At 41.4% G+C, this 19,725-nt stretch overlaps 1 protein-coding gene across 3 annotated transcripts in view; it reads right to left on the bottom strand.

Moving 5' to 3' along the window:
- Positions 1 to 19,725, bottom strand: part of KYNU (kynureninase) — a 227,840-nt gene that overhangs the window by 188,608 nt on the left and 19,507 nt on the right. For all 3 annotated transcript variants that reach the window (XM_029605405.1, XM_029605408.1, XM_029605407.1), the window contains exon 4: positions 5,521 to 5,641. In XM_029605405.1, the coding sequence (XP_029461265.1) occupies positions 5,521 to 5,641 (121 nt within the window). The remainder of the gene's footprint in view (positions 1 to 5,520; positions 5,642 to 19,725) is intronic.

The raw sequence follows: 19,725 nt of genomic DNA, 5'->3' as shown, positions 1-19,725 counted from the left end.
TTCTATTCTGTGCATGTTTTGTTTTTTTTCCAGAAAATATCTGCCCACATAAATAGCAAGTGCAAACTCTGTGAATCATGTATATCTATGGAGAATTTTAAAGGGGAAAATATTTGTATAACTTTCCTTTGAAAATTAGGCACAAGGTATGTGGTTATAAAGTAGCTGCTGTCTTTGCAGCTGTTTGAAAATTGCCTCTAAAATGACAGTATAATATAAAACTATGGATGGGTGAACATGCTTGTATAGTAGATCTAGCTTCATTCTAGGTTGATTTAAACTGACTTCCCACTCTGAGTTATTACCATTTTAAAGGTTAAGATGTTTCTCTAGCCTTATTGACATTTGGGAATAGCATTATATCTAGAGGGCAGTTATGGTAAGGCTGGTATCATTTCTGGATAAATGATCTAAATCTCACATTCCAAAAATATCAGACTTAGAACATACTTGAGTCAAATCCATAGAGAATCAGATTTTATACTTATCAGATATGAGTTCACATAGTGGACCAGTTGGTATCCATAGCGGGTGCAAGACAACTCACCCCTTCCCTAATAAAATAAATACCATTTTTTCTTCTCTCTTAATCTCATATAATTGTACTCAAAACATGAAACTTTAAACATAAAATGTAAATTAATTTCCAAGTTAACTACACATATCTGTGAGGGAAGCAGCTGTGGGGAAATCATGGCCTTGTTAAATCTCCTGGTTAACAAGGCTTCTCTTTATTTTCCTTTCCTGCAGAAGTAATTATCAGTACAAATACTCAAAACAAATATCTTCAATAATGATGATGCAGGTGGATATGAAGTGAAAAGCAGATTCAAAGATCTTTTTTCACTTTAATCTTGTGGTACATTTCAGACTGCTGCTAGCAAAATATTTCCTATTATATTTATACCATAAAACTCTATGTAATGCATTAGACTGTTTCTTAATTCTTATGCCTTCCCACACTTAAATGATAGAAGCAATATCTACTAAGGATAAGGTCTATGTAATACATCTGGTTTTCTACTCACTACACCATAGATACTGATAGCCTACTTCATTACTAGAGACCACAAAATTCCCAAGTAGCAAAACAGTTTCTGACAGAGAAAAAGCATCATAACACAGAGTTAATCAGTAGACAGTTTTTAAAATGAAAGGGCAGCATTCATGAAAATAAATATAAGATGTATTTATATAGAGGTCCATATTCAGTGCACTTGTCCTGCTAAGATTGGCACTTAGCCAGATAAACACTGGGATTTGAAAGTCTTACCGGTATGACCACTCCTGTCATAGGCAGATAATTTTTTAGCCAGCTAAAACTGATCTGCTTTTGTTAAGGACAGAGAAGCCTAATCTGGCAAAGTTAGCCTGGAAACAACAATTTTCGCATTATCTGGCTAACATAGCCTAACTATAAGACGTGTCAAAGAGCAGTCCTAAGGTTAGCCAGATACTTTTAAGATAGCCAGATATATTCTGAATGTCCCAGCTAAATTAACTGGATATATTTATTTGACTAATTCTACCAGCCGCTCAGTAGCTGAAGGTGAGTCTCATAGTTCTTTAATACAGTTAAAAGGTAATCCAATGTTGCAACTAGTTTTAAACATACAATTAGGAATACATTTCAGTATATACATTTTTCATTAGTCATATATCTACTCTCTTTAGGCTTTTTCTGAAAATAATGAGTTACCTAATAATCTACATACCAATGCTCAGTAAATGTATATGAAACAGCTTTCTATAGAAAGTAGTGCAGGCAAAATCAGTAAGCATAGCACATCCTGGGTTGCAAAGATAAAGTAGCGTCTATGGCATTGCAACAGGAAGGAAACTGGGAAGACTTAGATGATTTTTTTTGTCCATATCTGCTGTCATAGTCTATCAGAAGAAATTCTTAAAATATAAAGACAAATATTGATATAATATACAGAGATGAAAATTTACTATATAGAGGCCATATTTCCCTATTTTAGTGAATTCTTTAAAATGTAAATTTAGGACCGTAAATTGCAATCATTTTGCTTGTTTTAAATAATATGCATTACATTTAAAAGCATGTACTTTTGAACAAAAATGGAAACAATATCTCGGGCAGGAAGGAAGCAGGCTTTGCTATGACTTAGGGGCGGATTTTCTAAGTTCGCAGAACTTAGAAAATCCGGTGGTAACAGGGGGCCCAGGGAGGCAAAATGGGGGGGCTGTCCTGCACTAGCCGGCAGCGATCGCACAGCCGCGGTGCGATCGCTGCCGGCAACATGCCGAATAACTACACCATATTCGGCACGAAATAGGCAGCAAAAAGGCTCCTTACCTTTTCGCTGTCTGCATAGTCTTCGCAGAGTCAGCCCCGGTGACACCCCGACTCCTCCTCTTCCGGGGCTGACTCCGCCCCGTTGTCCCCTTCGCAGGCGTGCGCTACGATTTCTAGCTATCGCACGCTTGCGCTGGTAGCGCAAGCAAGCGATAGCCTTAGAAAATAAGGCCCTTAGAAGCCAAAGTGCTGAATTGCATTACTATCAGCCATTAATATACATAACCATAATGATTTATTTGTGCATTAATGGCTAATGTTAATAAGATGCAAATGAGGCACACATTACTACAGACAGCAAAGTATGCACATAAAAATATGTATGTTAATATAGACATAATACAAAAGCTAAACACCTCCTCCACAAGATGTAGTTGTTTTTTTACATTAATGCTTCTGTACTGTATTTTGTGCATTTTAACATGCATACTTTTTGCTGCATTAATAGGTAATCTGTTTTGCATAATTTTGCATCTCATTACCTCCTTAACATAGATTATTGTATTCACACTAGTGCATGCTACTTTATGCCTGTTAACAATGCTGTTAACATGTATAAACTGTCTGTGGTGGATAACACAGTTATTTAATGCATATTAACACATGTGTAAATGTTAATAGGGGTGTGCATTTGTTTGCAATGTATTGGCAACCCACAACGTATAGGGCCATATTCGTTGTATTCATGGGGAAGTGAAACGTATCGCGATTCCCACGAATACAACAAATCTTCACCGAATTATTCGGCCATCTAAAGGAGCGAATTTGAACAAAATCCCCACCCTCCTGACCCCACCCCAAGACTTGCCAAAACTCCCTGGTGGTCCAGCGGGGGTCCGGGAGCCATCTAGTGCACTCACGCCATCTGCTGCCGGTATTCAAAATGGCGCCGATAGCCCCTGTGATATATTAAGGGCAAAGGCTATCGGCGCCATTTTGATTACTGGCAGCCAACGGCCCTAGTGCAGGAGATCATTCCTGGACCCCTGCTGGAACACCAGGGACATTTGGCAAGTCTTCGGGGACCCTCCTGACCCCCACAAGACTTGCCAAAAGTCCCAGATGATCCACCGGGGGTCCGGGAGCGATCTCCTGCACTCAGGCCATCGGCTGCTGATATTCAAAATGGTGCCGATAGCCCCTGTGTCATAGTAAGAGCAAAGGCTATCAGCGCCATTTTGATTACCAGCAGCCGATGGCGTGGGTGTCAGGAGGGTCCCCCAAGACTTGCCAAAAGTCCCTGGTGGTCCAGCGGGGGTCTAGAAGGTCAACACCTTCTGAAAATTCAAATATACTACATCTACCAGTTCTCCTTTATCCACATGTTTATTGCCCTCTTCAAAAAAATTAAGCAGATTTGTGAGGCAAGACCTCCATCGGGTAAATCCATGCTGACTATGTGCCATTAAACTATGGCTTTCTATATGCTCTATGATTTTGATCTTTAGAATAATTTACACTATTTTTCCCAGCACTGAAGCCAGTCTCACTGTCTATAGTTTCCTGGATCAATCCTGGAGCCCTTTCTAAATATTGGGATTACATTGGTCACCCTCCAGGTGCAATGGTTGATTTTAACAATAGGTTACAATTTGTAATTAATAGATCTGAAATTTCATTTTTTAGTTCCTTCAGAACCCTGGGATGCATATCATCCAGTCCAGGTGGTTTTCTACTCTTTAGTTTGTCAATCTGGCCTACTACATCTTCCAGGTTCATAGTGATTTGGTTCAGTTCATCTGACACAACACCCTTGAAAACCATCTCCGGAACTGGTATCGCCCCAAAATCCTCATTAGTGAGCACAGAAGCAAAGAATTCATTTAGTCTTTCTGCAAAGACTTGATCTTCCTTAAGAGCCCATTTAACCCCTCGGTCATCTAATGGTCCAACCAACTTCCTCATTGCTTCAAATTTATTTTAAAAAGTTTTTATTATGAGTTTTTGTCTCTTTGGTTAACATCATTTCAAATTCTCTCTTAGCCTGCTTTATCAATGTTTACACTTAACTTTACAATGCTTATGCTTTTTCCTATTTTCTTCAGATGGATCCTTCTTCAAATTTTTGAAGGATTTTTTTTAGCTAAAATAGCCTCTTTCACCTCACCTTTTAACCATGCCAGTAATCGTTGTGCCTTCCTTCCACCTTTCTTAATGCGTGGAATACATCTGGACTGCACTTCTAAGATTGTATTTTTAAACAATGTCTATGTCTGTTGAATACTTTTAACCTTTGCAGCTACACCTTTCAAGTTTCCCTTTTGAAAATGTAGTGTTTGAGCTGTAGGTTTACATACTGTCCCCCTTCCAGTCAGTAGTTCAAATTTGATTATGTTATGATCATTATTGCCAAGTAGCCCCACCACCATTACCTCGCTCACCAAATCCTGCATTCCACTAAGAATTGAATCTAAAATAGCTGCCTCTCTTGTTGGTTCCTGAACCATTTGCTCCATGAAGCACCATTCCCTTTTCTCTTGTGGTGACCTGCTTTAAAAGTGGATAGGTGGAACCTGGAAGTTTCTAGGGTTTTTGCCATCCCAAAAATAATTTGGCACACTAGGTGATTGTCTAGTTTGCCAAATGGAAGAACTGACCCTTGCCAAGAAAAAAGAAAAGGGGGGATGAGATCTCAGGGGACTGGAAACTGTCCAGGCCTGATCATATTATTCTTTTTCTAGAGCAATTTCAAGATAAAACATCTGTTAATATAATTTTAACACTTTTCACTAGAAATAAGGTATCTCTGAATCCCTTCTTCATTGTCCATGGCTTGGTTTAACCTGTATATACAGAATTCTTCCATGTTCTGATCTGAAATTAATCCACACCATTCTAAAACCAACCCACTTTCAGTCTTTCAAAGAACTTTGTAACCTTTCATAACATTTTAACCTTTTCCTTTAAAATTATTATTTAAGTTCAAGAAGTCTTCTTGACAAGTCTTCTAAAGTTTGTTTGAACTTCTGTAATATGTTTGGTATAAAATGGTAAATTTTAACCTTCCATTGGATCAAGGTCAGAAACATGTCAAGTCTGTTCCAAACTTGATTTCCTGTTTTATACTATTCTGGGAATCATGTCACCTGTTACTTTGGATATTCCAACCTATTCACAGTCAACTTGCTTAATCTCTAGCTTTTTGCTGAATAAATTAATTTATTGATATGGAAGCAATGAATTAACACTGAATAACTTACATTGTAGCCCATTTGTCCAACTCCTCGTCCAAATATGTTTTAATTTTTTTTGGCGGAAGCCCAAGTGAATGTCCACAGAAGTATATACAGTCTTCCTCTTCATTTACTAAGGTGGCATCAACTTAAAAACATAAAACAGAATTTTATTAATGTATTAAAATTTCAAAGTTTTTTCTTTTACTATTTGGAAAACAAATACCATAACTAATCAACTAGACACCGATAGGATCATGTAGAAAAGGCAGACATTATTAGTGCCATAAATGCATTACTGAAATTAACATTTTATCTGCTCATTGGATAAGTCACTCCTATCTGTGGCCTTCTCCTCTCCTGAAAATTCCAGACTCCATGCTTTCCACCCATGAGCTTGGAATAGTCTTCCTGAACTGGTACGTAATGCTCCTTCTCTTGCCATCCTTAAATCCCATCTAAAGATCCACCTTTTTGAAACCACTTTTAAATCTTATGCTTGATTGCCCGCTTTTAGTCTTGTTACCTAATTTTCTTTTCGGGACTTGCTTTATATTCCAAGTCTCTTGTCCTGTTTGTATTATTAGATTGTAAGCTCTATGGAGCAGGGACTGACTTTTTGTATGTTTGTACAGTGCTGCGTATGTCATGAAGCACTATATAAATGTTAAGTAGTAGCAGTAGCAATAATATTAGTATGTTTCACAAAAACAAATGATGGGCATATGGTAGCACATAGAAAAAAAAATGGTTAAATTAGCACAATTTTGAAGCCAATAAACAGCAACACCATCCATGATGCTTCAATTCTGGTTATCATGTTACTATGTGAGAACTGTTCATAGCCGAGTTCAAAGCCTTGGAAATGACATTATTGTTTAATAATTTCAAATGTGTGCCAATTCAACCATTATTCTGTATAACAAATTTTATAAATAAATATATTCACAAATTATTTTGACAAGTATTTAAATAATGCATTTGAATACTTGATTGTCAAGGAGGATCCCCTATAACTAATAGGAAGGGTCTTTTGGTTAACCGTGCTCCCATATAAAAGAATAGTTGTGCTACTAAAAGACTGCTATTTTAAACTCCAAACAATAAAGAAACTCAGACCCCTACTACACTTCAATGATTTCCGTACAGTCCTCCAAGCTATTATTTTATCGAAGATTGACTATTGTAATGCGCTCTTACTGGGCATTCCTGCAACACATACTAAGCCAATTCAACTCCTACAAAATGCCGCCGCTCGGATATTGTCAAACACAAAGAAAAGAGATCACATCACCCCCACACTTATTGAACTACACTGGCTCCCTATACAGTCACGAATTCTTTATAAAACACTCTCGATCATACATAAGAGTCTAGTAAATTCCAACCTCAACTGGCTTAACCCCCCCCTCTTACCTTGTACCTCCAAGAGACCTACACGCCCAGCCCTCCAAGGAACACTCCATGCCCAATCTATTAAATCTTTTAAACTCTCCTCCACTATTAACAGAGCCTTTTCTCTTGCCGGCCCCACCATATGGAACTCACTGCCCCATGATATCCGCATAGAGACCTATACCCCCACTTTCAAAAAGAAACTTAAAACCTGGCTCTTTCAGCAAGCCTACTCCATCTCACCCCCTATTACATAAAACCCCCCTATGAATGTTATACTGATATCTTGGTATGAACGCCTTTATGTCTGCTGATTTTGTACTTTGCACTATCATGTATATAGTTATAGATATATTCCATAGCATCTACCCATTGATGCCTGTTATATGTAAGGGCTCCTCCCAAAAATTATTTATATGTTGCCTAGTTCATCATATTATATTATGTTATCTGTTATATGTACGGGCACTGCCCAATGGTTTTTTGTTCACTGTGAACCGATACGATGTGCGAACGGATATCGGTATAAAAGAAATGTTAAATAAATAAATAAATAAATAAATAAATACTATGCCTTTATTGTGTTATATTGGGAGGGCCAATATTCAACACTAATTAACAGGATAAGTAGGAACTTATCTAGTTAAGTGGCGGCAGCTGAATATATGGTCCCATTCAGTGGCTGCCACTTAACCGGATAACTACCTACTTAGTCAGAGAAATGGTGGGCGGGAAATGGGCATTCCGAGTTGGAGCTACTTATCCTGCTAACATACCCCTAGATTTATTTATTTATTTATTTATTTATTTATTTATTTATTTAAGTTCTTTTAATATACCGATGCTCAAGACAAGTCTTATTGAACCGGTTTACAATGAACAAGGGGAGAACCAATTAACAGAGCAGGCGTAGAAAAACAGTTACAATAAACAGGGAATGAATAACTTGGTCATTAGAAAATGAGGGATAGATTAAACAGTAAAAACAGTGAGTAGAGAGTTGTTGATTAGATAATAAATCTTGTACATTCATTTCAGTGGTTCAGATAATTGTAAAAAACAGATTTCTTGGCCGAACAGTTTCATATTTAGGGGGACTGAGGGTGATTTATCAAAATACTATATAGATTTATCAAAATGCTATATTTACATCAGAAATAGTGCCTGCGATAAAAAAAGGGGGTGGGGGCATGGTTATGATAATTTCCAAGCTACCACATCTCAAAGGTAATTTCCGCAACACCGTCTATTTATACCACTGTAAGAAGGGGCACTTTTAACTCAGTGAGGGGTTTGGAGGGTGGGGGAGGTTTGGGGGGGGGGGAAGGTTTTACATATACAGTAGGAGGTGTGAACAGCTAAGTTGACATCACTGAAGATTTTCTGCTGTATGAATTGATGAAAGGTACAAGAGGAGTTGATTTGTACAACAGACAGGTAGAGAGTTGATTTGTACAATGGACAGGTAGAGAGTCCAGATAAGTAGCCAGATAAGTAGTGATATTCAAACTTGTCCAGTTAAGTTAACCAGGTAATTTAGACCTACTCATTAGCAGGTCTAAAATTAGCCAGATAAGACTTTTTCGGCTAAATAGTGATTTCATCAGGAATATTCAAAGGCATAGTCATGCTGCTGAATATCCCTTGCAATTTGTAGGATAATCTAAATCCAGCTAAATTGCTTAGAAGTTTATGTTTGAATATCTACCCCAAATAGCTTTCAATAAGGAATGTTGTATATATATTTATTTAAACTAATTCCTTGTTCACCTTCTCAGCCCCAGAAGGTGGTCCAAAGTGGTGTACAATCATCTAAAAAAATACATTGCTGTTTTTGATAGACCTAATTGCAGTTTGTAGACAGATATTATTTAAAATCCTTATTTTCAACTGGTTTGCTTCTTTGAAACCAAGAAACAAATTAGTATTGAAGGAGAATGAACTCTAGCAAGTGAGCCCTATTGCATTCTATGAGAAGCAGTTAGAGACTTTTGAAGATTGGCCAACTGCTCCTTTCAGAAAAGGACCCCCTCTCCCACTTTTCCTCAAACATATTGGTCCAGAGCAAGAAAGGCAGACAGTGAAAAAAACCTGAAGCAGCTGGTAAAGGATGGCACCTCTCTCTCATACCACAATCAGCATTCCTCTAAAAAAATGCACAGTCCAATACAGACACAGACAAACCCACACAGACACACTTATAATTCTAAGTAACTCCTCCCCTTCCCCCTTAGCCTGAGGTCTCAATAAATGGAAAAACTGTACTAAGGCATAGCATGTACTCAATATATAATATAAGAACCCCATGATGTTTCTATGAATCTATTTTGGCATGCTTTCCTGATGACATGCCTCTATATCAGAGTTTTCCAAACTTTTCATGTTGGTGACACACCTTTTAGAAAAACATAATTTCGTGACACGGTAATTCAGTCTACTAGCAAACCAGAGGTTAAAGGTTAAACGAAGAAAATGTATTTCGACAATTTATGTATGTTTCCTTAAATATATACATAATATAATCACCCACCCCTCATCTCTCCTTTTTTCTATTCCTGTTCCCCTTCCCCTGTCATTTTGTAATTTCTCTTTCCTTGCTACAAGAGTTGATTGTAAGGCATGAAATGTCCTATGAATGTTGGTATCTCAAAAGTTCTTAAATAAATAAATAAATAAATAAATAAATAAATAAAATAAATAATAAAATGTTTCATGACACAACCTATCTTATGAAAACCTTTCATTTATATTAAAAATATATAATATTCCAAGATAATTTCATTCATTATTGTGATGCCAACAAGAAAACTGACAGGCTTAATCCCAGAGTCAGAACAAGTGACATTCGGAGGTAAAATTAATATACACATTGTTGTGATAATTTCATTCATTATTGTGATGCCAACAAGAAAACTTTGCATCTTGGAATTCATATGGCATCATACCTATTGTGATATATTTCAGCATGGTCCTCCCATATCAACACAGTACTATCTGCCAATACTCAACAAATAACAACCCTACCTATGAAAAAGAATACCACAAATATTACACCAGAATTTAAAATATCAATGCACCTCCTATCAGGAAAACAGGCCAAGCTACTACAGATCCCTACAGAGAAACCACAAGTTAAAAGAATGCTTCATCTCAGTCTTTGCATGCAGAACACAAACTCTCACCAAATACAGAATAAAGCCACATAAAGTATAAATACAATTGTGCAGACAAAAACTAAACTGTAAAACGTATCACACCAGACTGTATCTATACAGCGCAACAATGGAAAAACATAAATTTCACCATCCCTCGTGAAACAAATCAATAAAATCAAGATATATAAATCATTAATCATAATTATAAAATCATACAAAAATTTCAAAACAGCTGATGAATAGAACCAACAATAATTAAAGACTCATGCACATTTTGAAAGCTTTACCAAACACCAATAACATATTTTAAACAGCAGACACATCACATACTACCCAATAATTAAAATGGTAGTCAATCAAGAAAAATGAACTTAAAAAGCCACCTTTACTTACCCTCTCCAGCAGTTCTCCTACTCCTTTCCCTTGCAGGCCACACCAGAAGCAGCAGTAGCTGCTGAAGCTGTCCTCACGATCCTCTTCCTTACGGACTACAACCAGTCTCTTCTCTCTCTCTCTCTCTCTCACACACACACAACAGTCACACCCTCAGGACCAGTTTCTGTCTCGCACACACCAATCATCTCCCCAACCAGTCTCTCTCTCTCTCACACACACAAGCACACAGATACCTGTCATCTCCCTCATCAGTCTCTCACACATACACAGGTCACCTCTCTGGCCAGTCTCTCTCAATCACACAATGCTCTCGCTCTCTCTCTATTTCACTTACACACAAGCTCTCTCTATTTCACTTACACACAAGCTCTATTTCACTTACACACAAGTTCTCAATCACACACATGTCCAACTCACTTACAAACAGGCTCAATCACACAAATGCCCTCTCTCTCACAGCCACAAGCCAGCCAAAAACATGCTCCATCTCTCTCTCTCGCACACACACATTGACACACACACACAAGCACCCTTCCTTTCTCACATACACACACACACACACAGAAGCACCCTTCCTTTCTCACATACACACACACACACGAGCACCCTTCCTTCTCACACACACACACACACAGGAGCACCCTTCCTTTCTCACACACACACACACACACACACACACACACACACACGAGCACCCTTCCTTCTCACACACACACACACACAGGAGCACCCTTCCTTTCTCACACACACACACACACACACACACAAGCACCCTTCCTTCTCACACACACACACAGGAGCACCCTTCCTTCTCACACACACACACACAGGAGCACCCTTCCTTTCTCACATACACACACACAGGCCCCCAGCTGAATATCTCATCTCCTGCGGCAGTTAGCAGCGCTGGTCTCCATCTTCATTTCTCCAGCACCGCTGGCCTCCTCCTTCATTTCTTCGGCCACTGCCGGCTTGGTCTCCGGCTGTGGCTGGCTGCGCGGTGCCCATCTTAATTCTTCGGCTCCCGCCGGCCTCCTTCTTCATTTCTTCGGCCCCCGCCAGCCTCCTCCTTCATTTCTTCGGCCACTGCCGACTTGGTCTCCGGCTGTGGCTGGCTGCGCGGTGCCCATCTTAATTCTTCGGCTCCCGCCGGCTTCCTTCTTCATTTCTTGAGCCCCCGCCGGCCTCCTCCTTCATTTCTTCGGCCACTGCCGGCTTGGTCTCCGGCTGTGGCTGGCTGCGCGGTGCCCATCTTAATTCTTCGGCTCCAGCCGGCCTCCTTCATTTCTTCGGCCCCCGCCGGCTGCAAGAGACCATTAACAGCACAACACTTAAGTAAGGAACCGGAACCTGCCCTGCGGCCGCGGATTCCTCTACTGCTCGCTGGGAAGGGCCATGTCCGCGGGGGAGTTTGTGGGTGGCGGAAGCTGGGATACACTTTCTGCATCATCTTCTAGTTTTGCACCACGTTTGGCCCCTGCCTAATTATAAAACCGCCGCAATTCTACAATTAGGCAGGGGGCAAGCGTGGTGCAAAACTGGAAAGTAGACACCATGACCGCTTCTGTGGCCCCCCGAAACTGCGCAGACCTCGCCGAGCTGCTGCTCTGGCGCAGGACCAGCCCACAACATTCATTCATCAACAAAGGAGAAGGGCAGGTCCTGCGCCAGAGCCGCGCCACCACAGGGTCTGCAGTGAAGTACGTTTTTCCCTCAAAAACAGGCCAGACGAACCTTCAACAAATTTGCTCGGTCGCTGAAAATCTTTAAGCATGCTTTCGCTGCGAGGAAGTGAAGTAGGTGACATCACTTACTCCGCCCCATCACGTGCACCGGGCTTGCGCGACACACAGGCACACTGCAGGCGACACACCAAAGTGTTGCGACACACACTTTGGAAAGCTCTGCTCTATATGCTTTCCCCACTTGTTCATTTGTAGTAAGATATTTTGTTTTGTCTCTGGTGAAGACAAACATTTATTTTTTTATTTAAAAACTTTTTATATATTGCATAGATCTAGGCGGTTTACAAATGTTGGGAACCTCAGTCGAGGACTGCCACAACCGGGTTCCTCTGACTTACCCAGCAGACGCCGGTCTCCGTTCTCTCCCACGGCCCTGTCAGGCAGACCGCGTCGGGCCTCTGCTGCAGCGTTCTCCCCATGAGGGAGACGCCACCGGCTGCCTCCAAGATTCCTTCTCCTTAGGCGCGCACGTGTGGCCTAGTTCCAGATTTAAAGGGGCTATGGCGGGAAACCTCGTCCCGGCCCCCAATGATGACATCATCGCTCAGGGATACATAAGCCCACTTCATGTTTCCTTTCCTTACCTTGGCAACAGGTCAGCTCGTGACAGTAGCTAGTTGGTTGTTCCTGCATTCCTGCATTCCAGCTTGTTCCAGTTCCTGTTTTCCTGCCTTCATTCCTGGTTCCTGCTTGCTCCTGCCTCCGTTCCTGTGTTCCGGCTCCTGTGGTTCCGCTCTTCTTCCAGTTCCTGTCTTTGGTTGTCTCCTCGGCTCTGACCTCGGCTTGATATCCTGATTCTTCTGTGTTCTGTGGTTCCTGCTTGTCTTCAGCCTGCCCCCTACTTCTGGCCTGATTTACTGTGTTGCACCGTTGTTGCCCGCCTCGACTCCTCGACCTTCCCTGTTCTTCCGGATCTCCGCCAGCCTCGACTTGGACAATCCACTGGACTCTCTCTGCCAGGAGACCCTCGCCTAAGTCCTGCCGGCCCTGGCACCCAAGGGCTCAACCTCCGGGGAACGAGGGCTGGTAAAGGTGAAGCTCCAGTCTGGTCTCCTGGTACTGCACTGCCTCCCGGCTAAAAGTACCATTAGAGGGCCTTACCTCGGTGGCTCCATCTGCTCTCAAGCAGGGTCCACAAACACAACAACAAATCAAAATGTAACATACATAATGACTATAAAGGAATAAAAGCAAGAATAAAACATTGAATAAAACACAAGGTTCAATCGCTGGTTAAAACACGAAGGTAGTACCTTGAGTTGTTTGACCGGAGTTATGGATTAGGAAAGGCTTGTGAGACTAGATACGTACATATTGTACATAAGCTTTCAGTGTAAATATTTTAAGTGGATTAAGTTGCAGATTTCCACAGTCTGATACTTTGAAAAACTGTGAGAGTACATATGCAATTAATTTTTGTTTGTTTATACTTTATTAAATGCATCATCAATAAGCTCCAATATATAACTATTCAAAAATGTAAACCCAACTCTTTTCATCATAAACAATGCTCCCCAAATAAGACCCAATAGCAGCAATCAATAAACCGTTTCTAATCCTAAAAAATCCTAAATAAATCTCATGAAAACCTGTCTAACAAAAATATACCATCAACAAGGAAATTATCCTTCACTGTGGAAAAGCCTAAGCAACATGTGCCTTCTCATAAAACCAACTGGGTTCTGTCATTAAGAAATGAACAGTAGGGATGTGAATCGTTTTTGAACGATTAAAATTATCGTCAGATAATTTTAAAATTGTCCTAAATCGTTAGAGTGCACGATACAATACAAATGCCCCGATTTATCGTCAGGGGCATTTGTATTGTATCGTTAAATAGGGCACGGGAATTATTTGGGGGAGGGCGGGAAAACCGGCACACCAAAACAACCCCTAAATCCACCCCGACCCTTTAAAACCAATTCCTTACCCTCCCCCACCCTTCCGAACCCCCCCCAAAATGTTAAATTACCTGGTGGTCCAGTGGGGGGGGGGGTCCCGGCGCGATCTCCTGCTCTCGGGCCATCGGCGCCATTTTGGCTGCCACTAATTAAAATGGTGCCGATGGCCCGATAAAAAAAAAAACCACCGACCCTTTAAATCGACCCCCCTTAGCCTCCCCCCCCCCCCCGACCCCCCCCCCCCCCAAAACCTTTTAAATTTACCTGGTGGTCCAGGGGGGGGGGGGCACGGGGAATGACCTCCCGCTCTCGGGCCATCGGCTGCCACTCATAAAGATGGCGCCGATGGCCCTTTGCCCTTACCATGTGACAGGGTATCCGTGCCATTGGCCGGCCCCTGTCACATGGTAGGAGCACTGGATGGCCGGCACCATCTTTAAAGATGGCGCCGGCCATCTTTACTTATCAGCCCCTATTATAGAGTATAGTATAATAGGGGCTGATGAGTAAAGATGGCCGGCGCCATCTTTAAAGATGGCGCCGGCCATCCAGTGCTCCTACCATGTGACAGGGGCCGGCCAATGGCACGGATACCCTGTCACATGGTAAGGGAAAAGGGGCATCGGCGCCATTTTTTTTTTAGCGCAGCTGATGCTGGGAACGGGAAATCGCTCCCCGAGGCCCCCCTGGACCACCAGGTAAATTTAAAAGGTTTTGGGGGGATCAGGAGGGTGGGGGAGGCTAAGGGGGGTCGATTTAAAGGGTCGGGTGGTTTTTTTTTTTAGCGGCGCGGGCCTCCTTAAAAAGAAAATTAGCGATGTGAATTGGAATCGGAAACGATTCCAATTCACATATCTTAACAATAAGATTTCCACGCCCCTCCAGCCGAACCTGATCGTTAAGATGATCTGGCACACGATTCACATCTCTAATGAACAGATCCATTTCAGAAAAGTGCTCTCAACTCCCATTATCTCCAATCATGAAAAAGTTACTCAAGAAAGCGCAATTGCTTACCTATAACAGGTGTTCTCCTAGGCCAGCAGGATGTTAGTCCTCACAAGTGGGTGACATCATCCAATGGAGCCCGGCATGGAAAATTTTGTCAAAGTTTCTAGAAACTTTGACAGGCAGACTGAGCATGCCCAGCCTGCTGCTATCTGAGCATCTACACGAGGTCCCCCTTCAGTCTCATAATATAGCAAAAAACTACGAGCGAGAAAAATAACACAACAAACCGAAGGTGAACCCAACATCTTGGGGAGGCGGGTGGGATTTCTGAGGACTAACATCCTGCTGTGCTAGGAGAACACCTGTTACAGGTAAGCAACTTCGCTTTTTCCTAGGACAAGCAGGATGGTAGTCCTTACATGTGGGTGATTACAGAGCTCCAGACTGTCCCATTCGACCAAGGAGACCCACAGTAGCCAAACAAGGTGCCAATGGACACAACCCAACTGCGGTGCTGAGGGGAAACAGGGGCAGTCTGGTCCTACAGAGAGCACAATATAAGACAGTTGGGTTCAGGACTGGAATAGATTGCACAGGACAGGCTGACCAAAAGTGCTGTCCTGGCAACTATCCCATCAAGGCAGAAGTGAGCCGCGAAAGTGAAGTATCAGGCACATTTGGTTTGGGGTAGTACCGCCGTAAACCGGGGAAACCGGCACGCTAAAGCAACCCTAAAACCCACCCTGCTATGGCCGGCGCCATTTTCCTTACGAAAAAACGATTCGCGGCAGGAGATCGCTCCCAGACCCCCGCTGGACCCCCAGGGACTTTTGGCCAGCTTGGGGGGGCCTCCTGACCCACACAAGACTTGCCAAAAGCCCAGCGGGGGTCCAGAACGACCTCCTGCAGTCGAATCGTGTTGTCTACGGGTGGCGCCCCTTTTTGCGCAAATGGACATTCACATCTCTAGAGACCTGCCTTATCCCCAAACTGGAGTCAGTGTGTGCAGTAAAGGAGACCTGCCTTGTCCCCACCTAAGCTGGAGTCAGTGTGTGCGCATATTATAATGCAATGCACAGGAAGCAATGAGGTGACTGCTGGAGTAGTGCACTGGCTGCCTGCCTACCTAGGCTTGAATATATTAATGCTGCAGTACTAATAAAAATAAATTATAATTCTGCTAAACTGCCACTAGCCTCACCAGTGACACTAGCCTAGTAGCTTAGTCAGACATTCACCACCACCTAATAATAATGAATTATTAATTCAGTGATATAACAAATCATTTAAAAAAAAATTGTCCAGAGAGACGCAGATGAGGAGAAAACAATTTTTATTATTAAAACCGAGAGTGTTAGCTCTAGGTGCATCATTTCTTTTGAAATTTCCCTCAAAATGTTTAATTGTTTTCCAAAAGAATAAGTTTATTTTTCAGGATCCCTCCCACTTGGAAGCTTTTTTGGGTGATAAAGAACAGGGGTAAGTTAAATGGCTGTAAAAAGTAATTTTCTCCTTATTACTGTGTAGAATTTACAGGTTTTTTTTTCCTTTATTGATTACTATAGTACTATATCCTCCCAATAATGTGGACTAAAGATAAACTGAATATAAAGATAAATTAATATTCGAGAAATATCTTTAAAAATTGTTTGTAATTCATTTTATCATTTCTTTCTTTTTTGCAAATGTAAAAGTTTGTTGAAAACTAATAAAAATATAAATTATAAAAAAAATTGCGTAGGTTAATATAAGAGATGACTGTAGTAGATTGAATACAGATCTGATGTTTCTGCTCTCCTCACACCAAACAAAAGCAACACACAAGCAGAGAAGCCCTTCTTACAAAGCTGAGCTAGTGAGTTAAGTAGGAGGATAAGTAAACATACTGGTGCCAGTGTGGCTACTTAAAAAATACACTTACCAACAGTCAATTACATATATTTGAACTGTGTACAGTTCCAGCCAGGACCACCTTTCTAAAATGCACAGTGATTGGCAAATTCAACATGCACGTGCCTGCTAACAAAAATAATAAACAAACAAGTTCTAGTCACGTGAGTGCTGATCATCACATGTCAAGCTTCCAACTGTTTCCATTTCACATCCCCCCAACCATTACCTCAGTGGTAACCTTGGTAACCACTGAGGTAATAGATAAGAGCACAGCCAGCCAATAGGAATACATATTCATTCCTAAGTGACCTTTACTGACCTGGGAAGTGTGAACACTTTGTTTCATTTTCTGTTGGTGTTCGTGAGTTTCCAGTTCCATTTCCCATCCCCCCAACCATCACCTCAGTGGTAACCTTGGTAACATCAATAGATAAGAGGGCAGCCAGCCAATAGGAACACATATTCATTCCTAACTGACCTTCAGTGACCTGGAAAGTGTCTATTTGTATCATTTTCAGTTAGTGCGCACTAACGGGAGTTAGTGCGCACTACTAACTCCCGTTAGTGCGCACTAATCGGAAAAAACGATTTTTAACGATTTTTCAACGAAATAATCATGCCAAACACGATTTTCTTCTCCTGCCACACGATTTCAATCGTTAAGACGATATGGCACACGATTCACATCCCTAACTATTACTACTTAACATTGCTATAGTGCTACATGACATGGAGTTTCTTGAGGATCTGCCCTTGGAATGGTATTATTGAACTTATTCATTAATGATCTAGAAAAGGGAAAGATAAGTGAAGTGATCAAATTTGCAGATGACACAAAAATATTCAAATTAGTTAAGACACAGGCATTCTAGAAGGAACTGCAGAAGGATCTTGAGAGATTGGGGAAGAAGTGGACTCTGTTCTTGAAAGCTCATGACTCAATAAATTGGTTAGCCTATAGGGTACCACCCACCTCGTCACTCTAGAGAAACTGGGGAACTGTTCATCTAAATGGCAGATAAAATTTAATGTGAATAATTGCAAAATGAGATACATAGGGAAAAATAACCACAACTACAGATACACAATGCTGGTTTCTGCATTTTCTGCACCCAGAAAAAGGATCTTGGAGGTTCATATTCAGAAGCATTTAGACGGATATCTCAGTGTGCAGCAGTGATAAAAGAAATTAAAAAGAAATTGCAAAAAGAATGCTGAGGATGATTCAGAAAGGAATGGAAAATAAAATAGAACTATCATAATACCACTGTATAGATCTATGGTATGACCACAACTTGAATACTATGTGCAGTTCTTGCTGCCCCACCTTAAAAATGATATAGTGGAATTACAAAAATGCACAAAGGTGCAACAAGAATTGTAAGAAGAAAAGCCAAACAGGTAAAGGCTTTTCAGCTTGGAGAAGTGAAGGTTGAATAGGAATTTGATAGATGTTTATAAAATCATGAAAGGGATGAAACAGGTAAATAGGGAATGGTTATTTACCCTTTCAAATATATAAGAACATAAAAACATAAGATTTGCCATACTCGGTCAGACCAAAGGTCCATCGAGCCCAGCATCCTGTTTCCAACAGTGGCCAATCCAAGTCACAAGCACCTGGAAAGTACCCAAACATTAAATAGATCTCAAGATACTACTCCTTACTGATTAATAGCAGTTAATGGATTTTTCCTCTAGGAATTTATCCAAACCTATTTTAAACCCAGTTACACTAACTGCTGCAATCACATTCTCTGGCAATGAATTCCAGAGCTTAACTATGCACTGAGTGGAAAATATTTTTATTCAATTTGTTTTAAATGAGTTACGGTACTTGCTAACTTCGTGGAATGCTCCCAAGTCCTCCTATTATCTAACAGGCTGATACAGTAACCTGCCATTGGACACGCGTTTTCCCTTATCCCTTATTCAGTAAGGGGCGGAAAACGCGCGTCCAACCCGCCGAACCTAATAGCGCCCTCAACATGCAAATGCATGTTGATGGCCCTATTAGGTATTCCCGCACGATTCAGTAAGTAAAATATGCAGCCAAGCCGCACATTTTACTTTCAGAAATTAGCGCCTACCCAAAGGTGGGTGCTAATTTCTTCCGGCACCTCCGACTTAATATCATGGCAATATTAAGTCAGAGGTCCCGAAGAGTAAAAAAGAAAAAAGAAAAAAAAATTGAAGTCCGCCGGTGGCTGTCGGGTCGAAAACCGGATGCTCAATTTTGCCGGCGTCCAGTTTCCGAGCCCGTGGCTGTCAGCGGGCTCGAGAACTGACGCCGTCAAAATTGAGCATCGGCTGTCAAACCCGCTGACAGCCGCCGCTCCTGTCAAAAAGGAGGCGCTAGGGACGCACTAATGTCCCTAGCACCTCCTTTTGCCTGTTTCTACCGCCGGGCCACATTTAAATGTATCGCGCGCACAGGCAAGTGGCCTGTGCGCGTGCCGGGAGAGCGGGCGTTTGCCTGCTCTCCCGCGGACTTTACTGAATCGGCCCGTAAGAGAGTAAATAACTAATTTACATTAACCTTTTCAAGTCCTTTCATGATTTTGTAGACCTCTATCATATCCCCTCTCAGTTGTCTCTTTTCCAAGCTGAAAATTCCTAACCTCTTTAGCCTTTCCTCATAGTGAGCTGTTCCTTGCCGCTTATCATTTTGGTCACCCCTTCTGTGTATGTTCTCCAGTGCAGTCTCACCATGGAGCGATACAGAGGCATTATGACATTTAACGTTTTATTTGCCATTGCCTTACTAATAATTCCTAGCACACATACTAGGACTAG

This window comes from Rhinatrema bivittatum, chromosome 6 (genome assembly GCF_901001135.1).
Source record: "Rhinatrema bivittatum chromosome 6, aRhiBiv1.1, whole genome shotgun sequence".
Classification (NCBI taxonomy): domain Eukaryota; kingdom Metazoa; phylum Chordata; class Amphibia; order Gymnophiona; family Rhinatrematidae; genus Rhinatrema; species Rhinatrema bivittatum.
Note: the sequence above shows the minus strand (reverse complement) of the source record. Positions and strands in the feature narration are given on the sequence as shown.